This window comes from Saimiri boliviensis, chromosome 8 (genome assembly GCF_048565385.1).
Source record: "Saimiri boliviensis isolate mSaiBol1 chromosome 8, mSaiBol1.pri, whole genome shotgun sequence".
Classification (NCBI taxonomy): Eukaryota; Metazoa; Chordata; class Mammalia; order Primates; family Cebidae; genus Saimiri; species Saimiri boliviensis.
Genome location: NC_133456.1, coordinates 3719994 through 3738115, shown reverse-complemented (window position 1 = coordinate 3738115; position 18122 = coordinate 3719994). Strand labels below are relative to the sequence as shown.

At 47.9% G+C, this 18122-nt stretch overlaps 1 protein-coding gene across 4 annotated transcripts in view; it reads left to right on the top strand.

Moving 5' to 3' along the window:
* Positions 1-18122, top strand: part of FLNB (filamin B) — a 174289-nt gene that overhangs the window by 140625 nt on the left and 15542 nt on the right. For 2 of the 4 annotated variants that reach the window (XM_039477159.2, XM_039477162.2), the window contains 11 exons: positions 592-663; positions 1380-1482; positions 2206-2346; positions 5186-5314; positions 6082-6255; positions 7578-7736; positions 8031-8234; positions 9225-9500; positions 12409-12675; positions 13515-13652; positions 14993-15108. In XM_039477159.2, coding sequence (XP_039333093.1) covers positions 592-663; positions 1380-1482; positions 2206-2346; positions 5186-5314; positions 6082-6255; positions 7578-7736; positions 8031-8234; positions 9225-9500; positions 12409-12675; positions 13515-13652; positions 14993-15108 — 1779 coding nt within the window. The remainder of the gene's footprint in view (positions 1-591; positions 664-1379; positions 1483-2205; positions 2347-5185; positions 5315-6081; positions 6256-7577; positions 7737-8030; positions 8235-9224; positions 9501-12408; positions 12676-13514; positions 13653-14992; positions 15109-18122) is intronic. The other 2 variants (XM_039477160.2, XM_039477161.2) reach the window with 2 other exon arrangements.

Genomic DNA, 18122 nt, shown 5'->3' with positions numbered 1-18122 from the left:
AACCACAGTAGACATTTATCAAGTAAAAAGAGACCTTTTTTCTGATTCTGTGCTGCAGAGATGCCTCATGTTAGTTTTTAACCTGCTTACATTTCACACATCTCAATTTCATGCCTGGGGTCACACCATGCGTACTGCTTTTGCACCTTACTTACTTCCCTCGATATGCCACAGATACCCGTACATGTTGATTCACTGGACCCAACTGCTGTGTGCCATGGGACAGACTCACCAGAAGTTATTTGACCAAACCCCTTCCAGATGGATATTCGGTTGCTTTGGTTTTGCACAACCGCAGACGGCACCAGTCAGGGTCCTTACGCGCATCGCTTACCTATGGAGCCTCCTGCCAGCGTAGGTCTGCGTGCTAGAAGTAGGGTTGTTGGCTCCCAGGGCATGTGCATCTGACAGTTAAAGAGAGGACACCAACTTGCCTTCCAAAAGGGCAGTAAGAAAATGTCCTTCACTAAAGTGAGCAGCTCACCGTGGTTCAAGATGGGGCCATGGGGGAAGCAGCTCTGTGGCAGTAGAGTCTACTGAGTGTATCCTTCCAGTATGGTTCCCAACTAATCTCCATTTGCCACTGACCAGGCCACAGATGGGGAAGTCACAGCCGTGGAGGAGGCACCGGTAAATGCATGTCCCCCTGGATTCAGGCCCTGGGTACAATTTTGGTTTTTTCCTTTTTGCATTTCTGTGTTTACTCAGCCTTCTTTTCAGAAAAGCTGCCATCTGCTTCTGGGATTGCTTAAGCCCTGTGGGTGTCCTGGTCATTGGTGTGTCCCTCACTGATCTGCCCATCACGATGATCCCTGCTTTTTCTGTCGTAAGATCACCTTCGCGTCACCATCCATGCTCCATGAATCGTCAGCCGTCGTGTCTGTGATCACGCTGGGTGCAGTTTGTCTCTCCGTGTTTAAAGAGAAAGACGGACAGCTGTCTGCGGCCCGCCTGCTGCCTCTCAAAGCCGCCACTTGCACATTCAGTTTCTGTTTAAGGGGAAAGCCACCCATTGCTACTCTCTGCCACTTACAATGCACCTTCTTTTCCAGGCCACAAGCAACTAAACCTTTCCAGATGGAGCCTATTGGGACTCATAGACATGGCTGTCTCTCACTTTTCCATTTTCCCTTGGCGCTGCTGGGAATTTTACAGACTCCCAAGTGATTACTAACAATTGGTCAGCGTAACTTCTCCAGTCCCTCAGTTTCTACCCTAGGCTGGAGTCACTTAGACAAAGCCCATACCACAACGGGCAGCCACATTCCCACATCCTGGCCTCACTGGTTTGCAGAATTCCCAGCAGCTCTGCCCCACATAGCTTCAGCAGCTCCTGCTGTTGTCTGCTTGATGCAGTAACCACCGCCTTCTGTTTTTAGGTAACCGAAGAGGCCTATGTACCAGTGAGTGATATGAACGGCCTGGGATTTAAGCCTTTTGACCTGGTCATTCCGTTTGCCGTCAGGAAAGGAGAAATCACTGGTAAGCACTTGCCGTGAAGACCATCTCATTCTCACTTGCTCTCATGAGCTCCCCAGAATGGTGCCAGGGAGGTGTGTCCACTGTCCCCCAGACCTCGGACTCCTTAACCCAGGGTCACGAGTTCTTGGTTCCGGGTGTTGGGCCATAAGGTCCTGAAACTACAGAATATGCCATGTGTGTGTTTCTCTGAAGAAGTGGCTCATTGACAGCTCGAATTACTTTCTGGAGCAGGCGCATGATTCTCTCTAGGTGAAACACTGCTGTGTTTAGACACCTCATGACTGTCGGGTTCCTGTTTGCTCTTTCTTCCTGCCTTCTCTTATTTGACATTTCCAGATGTGACTTTGACACTGAGTCTGTCATGCAGGAGTTCCTTTTTCCTCTCAGCCTCTTTTCAGTGCCTGCTTCTCTTTGGTTTGATGTTCTACCGAGTCTGCTGGTATCATGGTCTGCCGAGTCCTTTCTGAACGTGATTTTGCCAGTTGTAGAAAAGTCTTTACTCAGGAGTTGCCTGCTATATTTTGTGATGCCAAATGGAACTGAAAAAAAAAAAAAAAAAAAAAAAAGAGCAAATGGTCTCTCTCATTGTGGGACTGGAATGAGGCAGCAATGAATATTCTTGGGTCTAGAAACCTTGATTTTGAATACACCTGTGCCCTGGGCTCAGCTTCTCTGGGGAAGGCCGCTGGTGGGGTCATTGCCCTGTCTCCCTGTGTCCCATAGGGGAGGTCCACATGCCTTCTGGGAAGACGGCCACACCTGAGATTGTGGACAACAAGGACGGCACGGTCACTGTCAGATACGCCCCCACTGAGGTCGGGCTCCACGAGATGCACATCAAATACATGGGCAGCCACATCCCTGGTAAGTTGAGCTCAGCAGGCCCAGCAGGGCTCCACCATTCGAGGCATCCGAGCAGCCTGCAAATAGACGCTCCTCAGCCACTGTGCAGGTTAGCGGCTCTCCGCAGCAGGCTGGGGAATGCAGCGTCGGCACCCCTGTGAAACCAAACAGCCTGGGACCCCAGCAGTTCCAACTGATTTCTAAGAGGGATGATGTGGCTCAGCGTCTTGGGTCACAGTGCCAGCCTTTGGATCTGTGGTTGTTTATCTTTGTCACTATGCGGAGTGTGGCCAGAGGTCAAGCTGGGAGAAAAATGTCAGGCATGGTGAGGGACTTTCCAGCCTGGCTTGCAGAGCCCTGTGTGGCCTGGAAGCTTGGGGCGGGGTCAGAGGCGGAGGAAGAGGACAAGGCAAGCCAGCTCGGGTTTCGTGGGCCACCGACCGGCACAATGTTACTGTTTCACTCTTTTCTTTTTGTAGTTGTTTAAAGATTTGTTTTTTAATTTAGTATTTTGAGTATGTAACACATTCTCATGGTTCAAAAATAAAAATGATAGGGAGAAAGGTTTCCTTCCCACCCATATCCCCCATCTGCCCTCTCCTTGAACCAGACTGTCATACATTTTTTTAATGTTCAACTTCAGAGTTTTAAGATTTTATTTTATTTTTGTAGAAATAGGGTCTCACTATATTGCCCAGGTTGATCTTGAATTCCTGTCCTCAAGCAGACTTCCTGCTTTGATCTCCTAAAGTGTTGGGATAACAGGCAGGAGCTGCCATGCCTGGCCAATTTCAGCTGGTTTTTTTGTTTTTTTTTTTTGTTTGTTTTTTTGAGGCAGAGTCTCACTCTGTCGCCCAGGGTAGAGTGCAGTGGCACAATCTCAGCTCACTGCAACCTTCACCTACTGAGTTCAAGCAATTCTTCTGCCTTAGCCTCCCGAGTAGCTGGGATTACAGGCACGTGCCACCACACCTGGCTAATTTTTGTAATTTTGGTAGAGATGGGGTTTCACCACATTGATCAGGCTGGTCTCAAGCTCTTAACCTTGTGATCCCCTACCTCGGCTCCCAAAGTGCTGGGATTACAGGCATCAGCCGCTATGCCTGGCAATTTCAGAGTATTTTTAAGACTCTCCATGCCAATGGAAATGCAGATATGTAAGAGAGTATCTTCCCAGGCTTCCCTCATGTGGACGAACCATTACGTGTTTGTCCATTTCCCTATGGGAGAGCGTTTTGATTCTTCCTGCCCTTGCTGTCCCCAGTCTTGCTGCAACAAATCGATTTTTCTCCTAGTCACCTCATACTCACGAAGGTGTATCTGTGAGATTTAGTTACCAGAGGAGGCACTGCTGGGACCCCAGTGCAGGCATCTATGATTGTGACAGTTCTTGCCAAACTGCCCTTCAGAGGGGCTGTTGGAATTCATATATCCACCAGCCATGGAGGAGAGCACCTTCTTTTCCACAAATTTGCCAGTAGAATATGCTATCGAATTGTTGGATCTTTGCCAGTCTGATGGTTGGAAAAAAAGAGAGTCTCAGCGTTGCTTTATTTACATTTCTCTTGTGAATGAGACGGCACAACTTTCCATATGTCTATTTGTCTTTCTTTCTCTGTGAACTGAACGTCTGTATCCACAGCCTGTTTTTCTATTGGGTTACTGGTCTTTGTCTTATAGTTTCTAAGAGCAATTTAAACATTACAGAGATAAGCCCTTTGTGATAGGAGTCGCAAATATTTCTCTGAGATTGGCATTTTCTTTAGTTGTGTGTGCATAATATTTATTTAAGGCAAAAAATGTATTGCCTGCTTCTATTTAAATTTTCTAAACCAGCAGATGGAGAGAGAGGAAAAAATGTCTTTCTCACATCTGCCATACACTTCCGCTGCTGGTGTGAGTTATGCATCTTTTCAGATGTTTCTCTCTGTATCTACAAACATGCATACAATTTTGTTCTATTTTGTTTTTAAAGGAATAGCATAATAGTATTCATAGTTGATAGCAACTTGCTCTTTTTTTTTTTTTTTTTTTTTTTTTTTGAGATGGAGTCTCACTCTGTTGGCCAGGCTGAAGTGCAGTGGTGCGATCTCAGCTCACTGCAGCCTCCGCCTCCCAGGTTCAAGCAATCCTCCTGCCTCAGCGCCTAGTAGCTGGGATTACAGGCATGTGCCACCATGCCCAGCTAATTTTTGTATTTTTAGTAGAGACAGGGTTTTGCCTTGTTGGCCAGGCTGGTCTCAAACTCCTGACCTCAGGTGAGCCACCGTGCCAGCTACTTTTTTTCTTTTTAATGCATCATATTATGGATAATTTCTCAAGTTAGTAAACACGGGTCTTCCTCACTGGCCCATGAGTGGATCTGCATTTATTTCACTGGTCCTGATGTGTACCTGAACACTGCAGAAATGAAAGTGCTGACGTGGGGCTAGGAGTCGGGGTGGATAGGGAAAACCACTGTGGGGTTGACTCCTTGCATTTTCGGTAGCATGGGCAAATGGCCTTCCAAAAGCTCTTTCCACTTACCTTCCCTCTGGCCATGGGTCCTTTCACCACTCAGTGCAGAAGTTTCTTCCTTATTTGTCAGGTTGAGCTGGATTACCTTACCTTAGCCCCCTCCCTCGTTTGGAGCAGCCTCCAGGATTGTTTTTCTTATGTTGCAATTGAAGGAATAATACTGCGTAGACCCTCTCTGGTATCCTAGGATGGAGGTGTGGGTACACCTGCATCTCTTTCTGTCTCTGCCTCTGCTTAGGAGGCGCCAAACCTGTGGACAGGTGAGTGTTAAGATGCTGGTTGTCCGAGGTCTTCAGTCACCTCTTAATGAACACCAGTTTTGTTTGTGTCCTTTGTAACCCAGAGAGCCCACTCCAGTTCTATGTGAACTACCCCAACAGTGGAAGTGTTTCTGCATATGGTCCAGGCCTCGTGTACGGAGTGGCCAACAAAACTGCCACCTTCACCATCGTCACGGAGGATGCAGGAGAAGGTACTGTGTGGTTTACGTGTTTATAAGCCTCCAGCCTTCCATTCGGAGGGTGAGGTGTACAGGGTTCCAGGGCGGCTTTTAAAAAGGAGACAATTGAATGGTAGTATTTGTCTTGTCTTTTTTCTCGTATAAATCTGTTTCTTCTGTAGAGCTGCTTTGTTTTCTAACCAGACCAGACATTTTTGAAGTCCTTTGTGTTCTAATTGAAATCAGATTCATGCTATGAAATACTTTATGTGACTTGTCTGGAATTTAAGTATGTTTTGGTTGGTAATGTTTTTGTTCTTTTTGCACATGTATCCACAAGACCACATGACTTACTGAGTGGCTCTTTTTGATAAAGCTCTGTGCCCATCCCTGTGGTATTCATGGAGACTCCCAAATCTGTGATTCTAGTGGAATTTCCATGATGGCAGCCAGTGCCCAATGGGCAAGGACAATCCATCATCTCTGCCCCCCAGCGCCCACCATCTCCTATGTGTAATTGACATGCCGGGCTCCTTCCCTTTCCCATCCCATGCATCCTGAGAGTAGAGAGAGCGCCAGGGTTTCTTGCAGTGAAGAACTCAGACATTTGGGGTTTCTTCTCCATGGATGTTTTTACTACGTGGACTACTTTGTTCTGACATACGCCCCTTTGCCCACAGCTCACATGGAGTGCATTAGTCCATTGTCCCCAGAATCAGGGCTGCCCTGTATGAGTTGTTACAAGGATACTCTTAAGAAAACTCTCCCTGACACCCCTTCATCCCTGTTCCTACTTGTAGGTGGTCTGGACTTGGCTATTGAGGGCCCCTCAAAAGCAGAAATCAGCTGCATTGACAATAAAGATGGAACATGCACAGTAACCTACCTGCCCACTTTGCCAGGCGACTACAGCATTCTGGTCAAATACAATGACAAGCACATCCCTGGCAGCCCCTTCACAGCCAAGATCACAGGTAGGGTTGTCTGGATTGTGGGGGCTTCCTAATGAGAAATATGGCTGCCCCTGACTGCTACCCTCCTTATCAGACCACAGGCAGCAGGCTAGACATCTCTTTGAGTTTAGGTTTCACAGAGACTCATTAAGGAGGAGCAGGGGATGTAAGTCCGATTTTGGGCTGGCTAAATTCTTTCCTTGCTGATAATCCAGGAAAAAGCAAACGCTAATATTTGGAGCACACTGTTATCATGCCAGTGTGACTATAGTGTGCAAAGAGAAAGCTCTCAGATGCATACTTACTGCATAGTAAGTATGCATAGTAAGTATGCATAGTAAGTGTGACTATAGTGTGCAAAGAGAAAGCTCTCAGATGCATACTTACTGCATAGTAAGTATGCAAAGTAAGATTGCATACTTACTGCAATAGTGCATGAGTTCAGAGATGCCTTTCTGCGTCACTACTAGATAAATTTTCTGCTATCCCTTTTACAGATGGTAAAACTGAGGCTTTGTAGAGCAGTGGTGTAGCCAAGTTTGCATATGGGTGAAGAGATCCAGGTTATCTAAATTCTAAAGCCCATGCTCCTCACCTTGCTGTGTTCACATGATGCTTTCAGTGGGTTATAAGGATGATGCACAAGGCAGGGTCCCTGTCCCCACAGTGTTTAGACCTGTCTGTGAAGCAGCCAGTAGTACTGTGTGGAATGTGGTTATTGTTTACCTGAGAAATGCCCACAGCCATGCCAGGCAGGTACGAGGTGCCTTCAACTACCAAAGATTCCTATATTTTGTTTTATTTTTGAGATAAAGTCTTGTTCTGTCACTCAGTCTGGAGTTTAGTGGTGTGACCTCAGCTCACTGCAACCTCCACCTCCTGGGTTCAAGTGATTCTCCTGCTTTAGCCTCCCAAATAGCTGGGATTACAGTCGCCCTCCACCACACCCAGCTCATTTTTGTATTTTTAATAGAGATGAAGTTTCACCATGTTGGCCAGGCTGGTCTTAAACTTCTGACCTCAAGTGATCCGTCTGCTGCAGCCTCTCACAGTGTTGGGATTATGCGCCTGGCCCAAAGATTTCTTTAAAAGGTGTCCGTGAGGACGCAGGTCTCCGGGTCCTGCCAGCACTTTGTCTTTGCTGCAAGCAGGCATGAATCCCGTCACTCTTCATTGGTTGGGTCTACTCCATGTCCAAGGCCCATTTTTTTCACTCAACTTTGTGTAATTAGTTCTTGCCTGTTCATCTGTGAACGGCATATGGCTTGGCAGCTCTGAGAAGCCGCAGTGACCACATGTAACTCGAGTCCTTTTGGTGTGGGGGGCGGGTGTTTGTTTCCCAGATGACAGCAGGCGGTGCTCCCAGGTGAAGTTGGGCTCGGCCGCTGACTTCCTGCTCGACATCAGCGAGACTGACCTCAGCAGCCTGACGGCCAGCATTAAGGCCCCGTCTGGCCGAGACGAACCCTGTCTGCTGAAGAGGCTGCCCAACAACCACATTGGTGAGCTAGGCTACCCTTCCTGGCTGGAATCAGGACATCTTGGGTGGGAGACAGGGACTCCTGCAGTCCTTTCTTGGGAAATTGGTAGCACAATGGAGTGTGATATGGTAAACCTGCTGGGTCACACGCGTGATAAACGTCCAAGCGTGTTTCCGTACGGTGATGTCAACACTTTGAGATACTCTGGGTTGTTGGATATCAGGAAGAGGGTCATATTTCTATTTTTGAGAGTGTGTCTCTCTCCTGCTTCCTCTCTGCCATCCATTACAAACTCCAATCTGTGCTCTGGTCCAGGCATCTCCTTCATCCCCCGGGAAGTGGGTGAACACCTGGTCAGCATCAAGAAAAATGGCAACCATGTGGCCAACAGCCCCGTGTCCATAATGGTGGTCCAGTCTGAGATTGGTGACGCCCGCCGAGCCAAAGTCTATGGCCGTGGCCTGTCAGAAGGCCGGACTTTCGAGATGTCTGACTTCATCGTGGACACAAGGGATGCAGGTCTGTGGTCCCAGGGGAGAGGCCCAGAACTTGTGGGAACTGACTTCTTTTGCTCAGTCAGCTTCATCTTTTCATCCTACCAACTCCTTTTCCTTTCTGAGCATCCTTCAAGCTGTAGGTCCTTCTCCCTGCATTGTCATTTATGCCTCATGACTACGGGTGAAATGAGATTATCTTTGTTTTTTAGATGATGAAACTAAGGCTTGCAAGGTTTAGAGTCCTCTCTGCACTAGGATCTGAACCCAGAGCCACGGCACCTCGAAGACCCCTGTTCCCTCATCTGATCTGCCACCCTTGTTCTCAGCTTCCCAGGGTCCAGGCAAAGGATGTTGGGTCGGCTGGCCAAGACCACGGTCATCTGAGCAGAACTTTTGTGGAAATGAGGCATCTCTTTCCATTCTCTCTTGGAGATGGTTTGAGTTAGATTGTGTCTCTTCCAAGCTCGTCACACCCCAGTGCCTCCAGTCATCTGCTTTCTTGAGGGATGGCCACAGTGGTGAATTCTAGACAAATTCTAGCCCAGGGGAGAGAGCTGGAGAATTTCTGGTCTTGGTTGGAAGATACTCCCTGTTAAACCTTTCAGTCTGCTGACCTGGATGAGGCAACCAGGGGCTGTTTAAAAATTCAGAGTCTCAGGTCTGGCTGGGGATAAACCCCTGAGGTGGTGTGTGCCCTTCTTGGAGACATGAGGGCAGAATGTCCTCCGCTGCTGTTTGCACAGGACACATTCTCTGTGAGATATTAGTAAATACCCTTGAGGAAAGGGTTCGCTGGTCAAAACCAGGTTCAGCAGGTTGTTTCACTGCAGGACTTCTCAGGGCCCATAACCTACCCATCCCCCTCTGGGCTCTGCCAACAAGGCCACCGCTTACTTTCTTTCCGCTATATAGAAATAGATGGAACCTTAAGGATCAGATGTCCTTTTTCCATTCATCTGGCTCCCCCTTCCTGAGGAGGCTGTCAGAACAGCCTGGGGCTGCTGTGTTGCAGGTTATGGTGGCATATCCTTGGCGGTGGAAGGCCCCAGCAAGGTGGACATCCAGACAGAGGATCTGGAAGACGGCACCTGCAAAGTCTCCTACTTCCCCACCGTGCCTGGAGTTTATATCGTCTCCACCAAATTCGCTGACGAGCACGTGCCTGGGAGCCCATTTACTGTGAAGATCAGCGGGGAGGGAAGAGTCAAAGAGAGCATCACCCGCACCAGTCGGGCCCCGTCTGTGGCCACTGTCGGGAGCATTTGTGACCTGAACCTGAAAATCCCAGGTGGGTGTTGGGGACTAGTGGGGCAGGGAAGCCTTGGCTCCAGCCCTCAGGGCAGCGGGTGCCTTTGGGAACCAAGTTCAGGCATGGCCCTGAACATAGTATCCAAGTCGGCTGTGCTGACATCTTCATTTCACTTCATTTCATTATTTTCTTCTGTGTTTATTTTCACAGACGCTCGTCCAAGAAAAATAAATCTGTTTACCTCGCTACCTTTTTCCTCTTCCAAATAAAAATAGCTTTATTGTGTCACATGGGAGAAACATAGATATGCTTTTAGATTTTCAGATTTACTATCTGTCAAATAGAATCATGTCAGTGAAAGAACGGGCCCAGCCGGTGCCAGTGTCTGGAAGTATTTAAGAGGTGGCAGCCCAGTGGCATCCTTCCAGTATTTCTTTCATTCCTGAAATTAGAAGGAGGGCTGGGCTGCAGATCTAGCTGGGCCCCATCTAGTCCTTTGGCAGCGAATTGTTCCTCATGGGCCCCAATTAGCCAGTCAACAAGCCATACGGTCTGGCTGAAATGTGGCCCAAGGTCTTTCTATTTAAAAAAAAAAAAAAAAAAAATCCTTCTAGAGTGAAGCCACTGGGAGTGAAAGTTTTAAGGCTCCTCTGCCCAGAAGTTGACATGTCCTGTGGACTTGCCCAAATTCTACAGAGAAGGGAAATCTAAGTCATCTTCAGATAGAGCTTGTGTTGTGAGCACTGGAGAGGGGGCCGTCTTTCTACACTGCGTCCCCATCCTTCCTAACATGTCACTTAGCTGTTGACTCTGCCTTCTTGGCTTTAGATAACGGGTTCTTCTTGTGTAGTCACATCAATGTCAGGTCACATCAGAATGTGGTAAAAGCCTCATTACTATAGAGTTGAGACACGATCACTTAACAAGAGCTATACTGGGCCGGGCGCAGTGGCTCACGCCTGTAATCTCAGCACTTTAGGAGGCTGAGGTGGACAGATCACCAGAGGTCAGGAGTTCAAGACCAGCCTGGCCAACATGGTGAAACCCCCTTTCTACAAAAATTAGCTGGGCATGATGGCGGGTGCCTGTAATCCCATCTACTCAGTAGACTGAGGTGGAAGAATCACTTGAACTCGGGAGCCAAGATTGTGCCATTGCACTCCAGCCCGGGTGACAGAGCAAGACTCCATTTCAAAAAAAAAAAATTATACATCCACCTTATCTCTTTCATGACCCTGAAAAAATGCCATTTCGTTCAATGGAACTGTTGGCGATATTAAAAAAGAGATTCCTTTTCATGTCTAGATGGCATCAACCGTCATTTCACATACACTCATCTCTGCCTCAGCCCCCATCATCAGGGCTGCTCTGACATCCACCACCCTGTGCTCAAGCTGTAGGCCGGATGCCCAGGAGTGGGCTGGGCTGGTGCATTTCAGACGCTGCCACGCCTTGGCATACCGCCCTCCACATTTCTCCATATTCCCCCACCAGCCCTGGTGCTGTCTTTCCTTCTCACTTTGGCCAACTTGATGGAAAAATATGGCATCCAGTGTTTCAGTTTCACAGCTTTGATGGCTAGTGATGTGTACTGTGTTTTCATTTGCTTTTACATTTCTCATTTTGCAAAATATCTGTTCTGTTCTCTTTGCTCGTTTCTTGAGGAATTAGCAAGTATCTGCGCAGTGTGGACGTTTTCCCTTTCTTTTAAGTCTCTTCCAGCTCTTGGCCATTTTGTTATTCTTTTAGTTACTTAGTACCAGATGACTCTGGGTGAGGCTCGATTTTCCCCTCATTACCCAAATGATCCTTGCGGAGATCCCCTCCTTAGAATGGAGGATGGCTCACTAACTTCAGAAATCTTCCAGACCCAGGTTTTGTGGGGCATCTTCGTCAGTTTGGGCAAAATAACTTGAACTAGGTGGCAACCAACAGAACTGTATCCCTCACAGTTGTGGAGGCTGGAAGTCCAGGATCAGGGGCCAGCGTGGCCAGATTGTGGTGACGACCCTCTTCCAGGCTGCAGACCGACAGCGTTCCCTGTATTCCTGCATGGTGGAGAGCAGAGGGAGCAAGCTGTCTGGACTCTTATAAGGCCACTGATCCCATCACAGGGGGTCTACTTTCATGACCTCATCTAATTCTAATTGCCTCCCCAAGGCCCTGCCTCTTAATCCCATCACATTGGCGGGGTACGGTTTCAATATTTGAATTTTGGAGGGGCAAGGACATTCAGTTCATAACATGGGTGACCCTCTTTTCAACCTCCCTTCCCTTTTCTGTCCTCAGGGGTCAGAGTCATGAGCTGCTCTGCCCAGATCCTGTGGGGCTGGAGGGTGCAGTTTCGTACTGGCTCTAGGTGATGGCAGTACTCCGTGCCCCGCATGCGGCCACCTGGCCTCACCATGGCAGTGCAGGCACAGTCATTGGCATGACGTGAGCAGCTCACGTAGAGTGATGTGGTCTTGTGTCGTAGTGCTGGTGACCCAAGGCACCGCTTTTCTGAGAGTGTGGCCCCTGGTCTTCGGTGTGCTCAAAGCTTTGCTCACGCATGGTTTCCCCTTTGCCATTGGGACTGACATATGTTCACCTTTTTCTCTAACTTTGTCTTGTTGCCTAAAAGAAATGGCAAAGCTTCTTGACAGTAAGGGATGACGGCTCTTATTTACCTACTGTGGAATGGAGCCCGTATATGCATGATGGATGACCATGTCACCTTTGGCAAGAAGTCTCAGGTGCCCCTAGCATGGGTGGCCTGAAGGGCCCTGCCTGCTCCATGCTGGCCACAGGAGGGCAGGCACCCAGCCTGAAGGGAAGGAAGCCTGGGCACCCCTCGTCCACCGGGCTGCACACATCTTGCTCTCAGCTGCTTGCCCTGCATGTCCTGCCTTGCCTCAGGCCCTTACCCTAACCGTCTTCTCTCTCCCAACCTCCCTTCCTCTTTCAGAAATCAAAAGCAGTGATATGTCGGCCCACGTCACCAGCCCCTCTGGCCGTGTGACGGAAGCAGAGATTGTGCCCATGGGGAAGAACTCGCACTGCGTCCGCTTCGTGCCCCAGGAGATGGGCGTTCACACGGTCAGCGTCAAGTACCGTGGGCAGCATGTCACTGGCAGCCCCTTCCAGTTCACCGTGGGGCCACTTGGTGAAGGAGGCGCCCACAAGGTGCGGGCAGGAGGCCCCGGCCTGGAGAGAGGAGAAGCAGGAGTCCCAGGTGAGCATTCCCGGCAGCTCTTTCACTTGGGAAGAATATGAGTTGAGCCCAGACAGTGTGAGTACCCACATACTTTTTTGCCCTGTTCTAAAGAGAAGACTTCTGATAGGTGGTGGTAAGGGGCATTCTTTAAAACAAGGCATCTGTGACTAAGTCTGGCACACTTTGTGACTAAACTTTGCTCACCTACGTAAAGCCAAACAGGCTTATCACTGGGAGCCTCCTTGGAGCCTGTAACTTCTTAGTGTGCACCTGAGTTTCTCACTGGGGAGCAGAGTAATACTGTTTCCAGAGCATCTCACAGGGCTGATGTTCTGTGAAACACACTAGAAAGCTACAGAACTGACTCAGCATTTTTTTCTATGGTTGCTGCTGTTGGGAAGCTCTGTGGGTAAAAAAATGGAACAATCTCATCTTTTTCTGGCTTGGTTAAGGCGTATTCATTTTTAAAATTTTTCATTTGATACTCTTTTTTTCTTTCTTTTTTTGTTTGTTAGAAATGGGGGTCCCACTATCTTGCTCAGGCTGGTCTCGAACTCCTGGGCTCATGTGATCCTCCCGCCTTGGCCTCCCAAAGTGCTGGGATTACAGGCGTGAGCCACTGCACCCAGCTGGTTAAGATGTATTCAGAGGACTCCAGATGTCTTACGAATTTAGTTATCGATAGTGATCCTTAGGAAACTTCATCGATCGACCTTGCTTGGGTTCTGCTTGGGGTTAGAGAAAGAGGAAGCGGCTTGCAACAAACTAAACCTAGCACTGCAAGTTTGAGCAAGAATGGAAGAGGGGCAGGTGTTCTGCAGGGCTTACTCTCTAACCAGGTGTCTCTTTGCTCTCAGCTGAGTTCAGCATTTGGACCCGGGAAGCAGGTGCTGGAGGCCTCTCCATCGCTGTTGAGGGCCCCAGTAAGGCTGAGATTACATTCGATGACCATAAAAATGGGTCGTGCGGTGTGTCTTATATTGCCCAAGAGCCTGGTATGTATTCAGGGATCACAAGAGAACATTTTCCTTGTTTAAATATGGTTAAGTTGCAAGGAACAGAAATTCATCAAATTTGCTGAAGTCAATGAGGAATTTATATGTATGGGCACATGGGAGAGCCTTCTAGAAAGCCAGTTGCAAGATACACGGCCTGACCTCCAAAGGGTGGGAATGCTTGCTCTGGTTGTCTCTTGCCTTTCTCCATTAGCCTCTCTGCTTCAAGCCTTCATTCAATTGCTTCATTCTTTCCACTGGCCAGCCTCTGCCTACCCATGACTCCCCTGGCTTGCTGCCCCAGAAGAGTGGCCTTGGCATCTGAGCTCCCTCAAGCAGGAGTCCTTAACCTTTTGTGTGCCATTGACTCTTGCCATCTGGCGAAGCCTATAGGAACTGTTCTTGGGATAATGTTTTAAAACACATAAAATGAAATATGTCACATACTATAAAGGAAATTAATGATGTTAAAATACAGTTACCAAAATCTTACAAGAACAGATATGCAACATAGAAACATGCATATCTTCGTTAATACATTAAATCATAAGATTTGGTGCCAGTATATTAGCTGTCATCAAGATAATAAGTGAAAATGATACATCAAAATATCTGTAAAACTGTGAGATGACATAAAAACATCTTTTTTTTTTTTTTTTTTTTGAGATGGAGTCTCCTTCTGTCGGCTGGGTTGGAGTGCAGTGCCGTGATCTCAACTCACTGCAACCTCTGCCTCCCAGGCTCAAGTGATTCTCCTCCCTCAGCCTCCCAAGGAGCTGGGATTACAGTCGTGTGCTACCACTCCCAGCTAATTTTTATATTTTTAGTAGAGACAGGGTTTTACCATGATGGCCAGGCTGATCTTAAACTCCAAACCTCAAGTAATAAGCCTGTCCCGGCCTCCCAAAGTGCTAGGATTATAGGCGTGAGCCACTGCACTCAGCCAACATCTATGATTTTTAATGGTGATATAAGTCACATGTATTTATAACATGCTGTTATTCCTTGTCAACATTTCTGAAGAAATGAAATGGTAAATTTCAGTCATAGGTTAGTGAAAATTAAAATCTAGTTTTTTTCCCATTCAAGTCCATGGATCTCCTGAATTCGATACACAGGCCATTTGAGGACCCTGTGGGCCCCCGGTTAAGAGTCTTTGGCCTTGCCCACTAAGGAAATCATATCGGCCCAGCCTCAGCCAGGCAGCTCCCCCTCAACCAATCAGCTGTGGACATTGAGGAGGGCTGGGTCTCTCTGAAGACATTTTAACCCTTGGTGAGAAGCAAGAGGCCACTCTGGTCCGGAGTTTCTGACACGATGGGACTTTTCTGTCCTCATAGGTAACTACGAGGTGTCCATCAAGTTCAATGATGAGCACATCCCAGAAAGCCCCTACCTGGTGCCAGTGATCGCGCCCTCTGACGACGCCCGCCGCCTCACTGTTATGAGCCTTCAGGTGAGACGCAAGGAAGCATCCATCTCCTTGGCCGCAGGCCGACCAGTGAGACCCCTGGGCTCCTGAGGCCGCTTCAATGCCCACTTAGGTGCTGAGACCCCTATTCACATTTTGACCACAGATGTCACCTAGTCATTGGGGAGCTTTCCCATGACAGAGTCAACTTCCCATATACTTAGGGCAGATGACACCTGGAGCAAGCAAAAACAGAGCCACAGTCAACAACACACCTTAACGTTTGGGGACAAGTTTGTTTTTAAAGGTTTATTTAAGAGAAACAAAGGAAGCCTGTTAGTAATTGGTTAAGGGATAACAAGGGCTTTCAAAACCAAACGGAAACAGAAATAACAGTGCAGTGACGTTTCAGCCTGCCGTTGTTGGCTGCCTTTCCTCAAGAAAGCCAATTGCAATTTATTTTATTATGACTTATTTATAATAAGTATGCAGGGAACTGTGTGAAGAGCTCTATCAGTGTTACTTCAGTAAATTGTTGCAAGAGCCTGACAAGTAGGTCCTTGGACCCCATTTTGATGATGGAAAAACAGAGGTACAAGGAGGTTTTGTCCACTGGGCACCAGCTAGCATGAGGCAGCGTAGGGGCTGCGTGGCTCCAGAACCTGTGCTTTTTGTTTGTTTGGTTTTGGTTTTTGTTGTTGTTGTTGAGATGGTGTCTCGCTCTGTCATCCAGGCTGGACTGCAGTGGCATGATCTTGGGTCAGTGAAACCTCTGCCTCCTGGGTTCAAGTGATCCTTCTGCCTTAGCTTCCTGAGTAGCTGAGACTCCAGACACGTGCCATCTCACCCAGCTAATTTTTGTATTTTTTGTAGAGATGGGGCTTCACCACGTTGGCCAGGCTGGTCTAGAACTCCTGACCTCAGGTGATCAGCCCTCCCCCACCTCCAAGTGCTGGGATTACAGGCATGAGCCACTGTGCCTGACCAGAACCTGTACCTTAACTGCAGCCTCTTTAACTGCCACCCGACACTGTGGCACATGGTTTCATAGTCCATCCCATTAGGAAACCAGGAGAGGCAACACTTCTCCTCATCCTAAACAGGTCACTTAATTCAAGCTTGCACTAGCACCTTCAGCCAAACTAAGAACCAGCATGGATGCCTCTGGGTTTTTGCCCAGGACACTGAAAAATAATTAGGTGTCTGAACTGGGAGTAGCAATTACGTTGTGAAATAATAACAAAACCCCAAAATATGATTTCTGGGTAAGAGTTTCTAAATAGCCTTAAGCCTGCCCCTAGTTCTTGAAAATATTGGATTGATTAAAATCCAATCTGATGCCTAAGATTTATGATATCATTGGCTCTAGTGCCATAGGCATGGTTTACATTTGAGATTCTAATCGTACTCTGAGGGGAACTGGGATCCCTCCAGTCGTTCCAAACATTAGTCTTTCATTTAGGGATGCAAACAGAACCCAAACCAGACTCAGTCCACACATTGAAGCGGCCTCATCCAGAGAATACCAAGGGTCCTAACTGGCGACTGTGGTGTAGATGTTTTTCTTGTGTTTCATTTAAAGGCTTCTTAGCAGAAGTGTCTTTTGTGGCCGACTTAACTAAAACCTACGGAGGGAGATAAACCCAGCACTTGATGAGGGCAGGAGCTGGCCTCATGCATCTCGAAGATTTCTTTCTGATCTTCCGAGGCGTTTATCTCCCTCTTGAGGATTTAGTGGCATCCGGATTCAGGTAATGTAAATGATTCTGTTTAAAAGGAGCTGGCTTGGAAAAATCCTCTCCAGGAAACTTTTCTGAAGAGTCCTCTCGTCATAGCTGGGTCATAAGTGTTTCAGTAAGTGCACAGCAGGCTGTTTCTCAAGCTTTTGTAACCAGCTGCTGTGCCGGGAGGGGCGTGTTCATCAGCGTTGCCCCCTGTTCTTCCTGGGTCATTTGATGCCGAGTGATATGTAAATTAGTGATCAGAGATTTTTGCGGAGGCCCACGCAGCAACATCTGGTGCTGGTTAGCAAAGAGAGGCATGTATCATTTTGTCTTGCTTTTGAGACTTTTTAGAAAATTGGGGTAGGCTGGCACTTGGGGTGGAGGTGGGATGGGAGTGATCTGGTGATCAAAGACTCTAATTCTGTGTTCCATCCTTGCTCCTCAGGCTATCTACCCCCAGGGCAGCACCGTCCAATAGTAGGTTCTGCAGTGATTGAGATGTTCCATATGTACGCTGTGCAGCATGGTAGCCACTAACTACACGTGACTATCGAATATCTGAAATGTGGCCAGAGGAACCAAGGAGCTGAATTTTTAAATTTTATTTAAGTGCATTAAATTTAAATATGTGTATATATGGCCACATGTGGCTGGTGACTACTAAATTAGACAGTGTAGCTTTAGGGCCTTGCCATGAAGATGTGGTTCTTGGGGGCCAGTTCTTGGACCTCAGCATCACTTGGGAACTTCAGTCCCAGACCCACTCGATCAGAATCTGCTTTTTTTGTTGTTCTTTTTTGAGATGGAGTCTCGCACTGTCACCCAGGCTGTAGTGCAGGGGCGTGATCTCAGCTCACTGCGATCTCTGCCTCCTGGGTTCAAGCAATTCTCCTGCCTCAGCCTCCTGAATAGCTGGGACTACAGGTGTGTGCTATCATGCCCAGCTAATTTTTTTGTACTTTTAGTTGAGATGAGATTTCACCACATTGGTCAGGATGATTTCGATCTCCTGACCTCGCTATCCACCTGCCTCGGCCTCCCAAAGTGCTGGGATTACAGGCATGAGCCACCACACTTGGCCATCCATGTGGGGATCTTATTAAAATGCAGATTCTGAGGCCAGGTGTGGTGGCTCATGCCTATAATCCCAGCACTTTGGGAAGCCGAGGTGGGCAGATCATGAGGTCAGGAGATCGAGACCATCCTGGCTAACACTGTGAAACCTTGTCTCTACTAAATATCCAAAAAATTAGCTGGGCGTGATGGTATGCACATGTAATCCCAGCTATTTGAGAGGCTGAGGCAGGAGAATCACTTGAAACCAGGAGGCAGAGA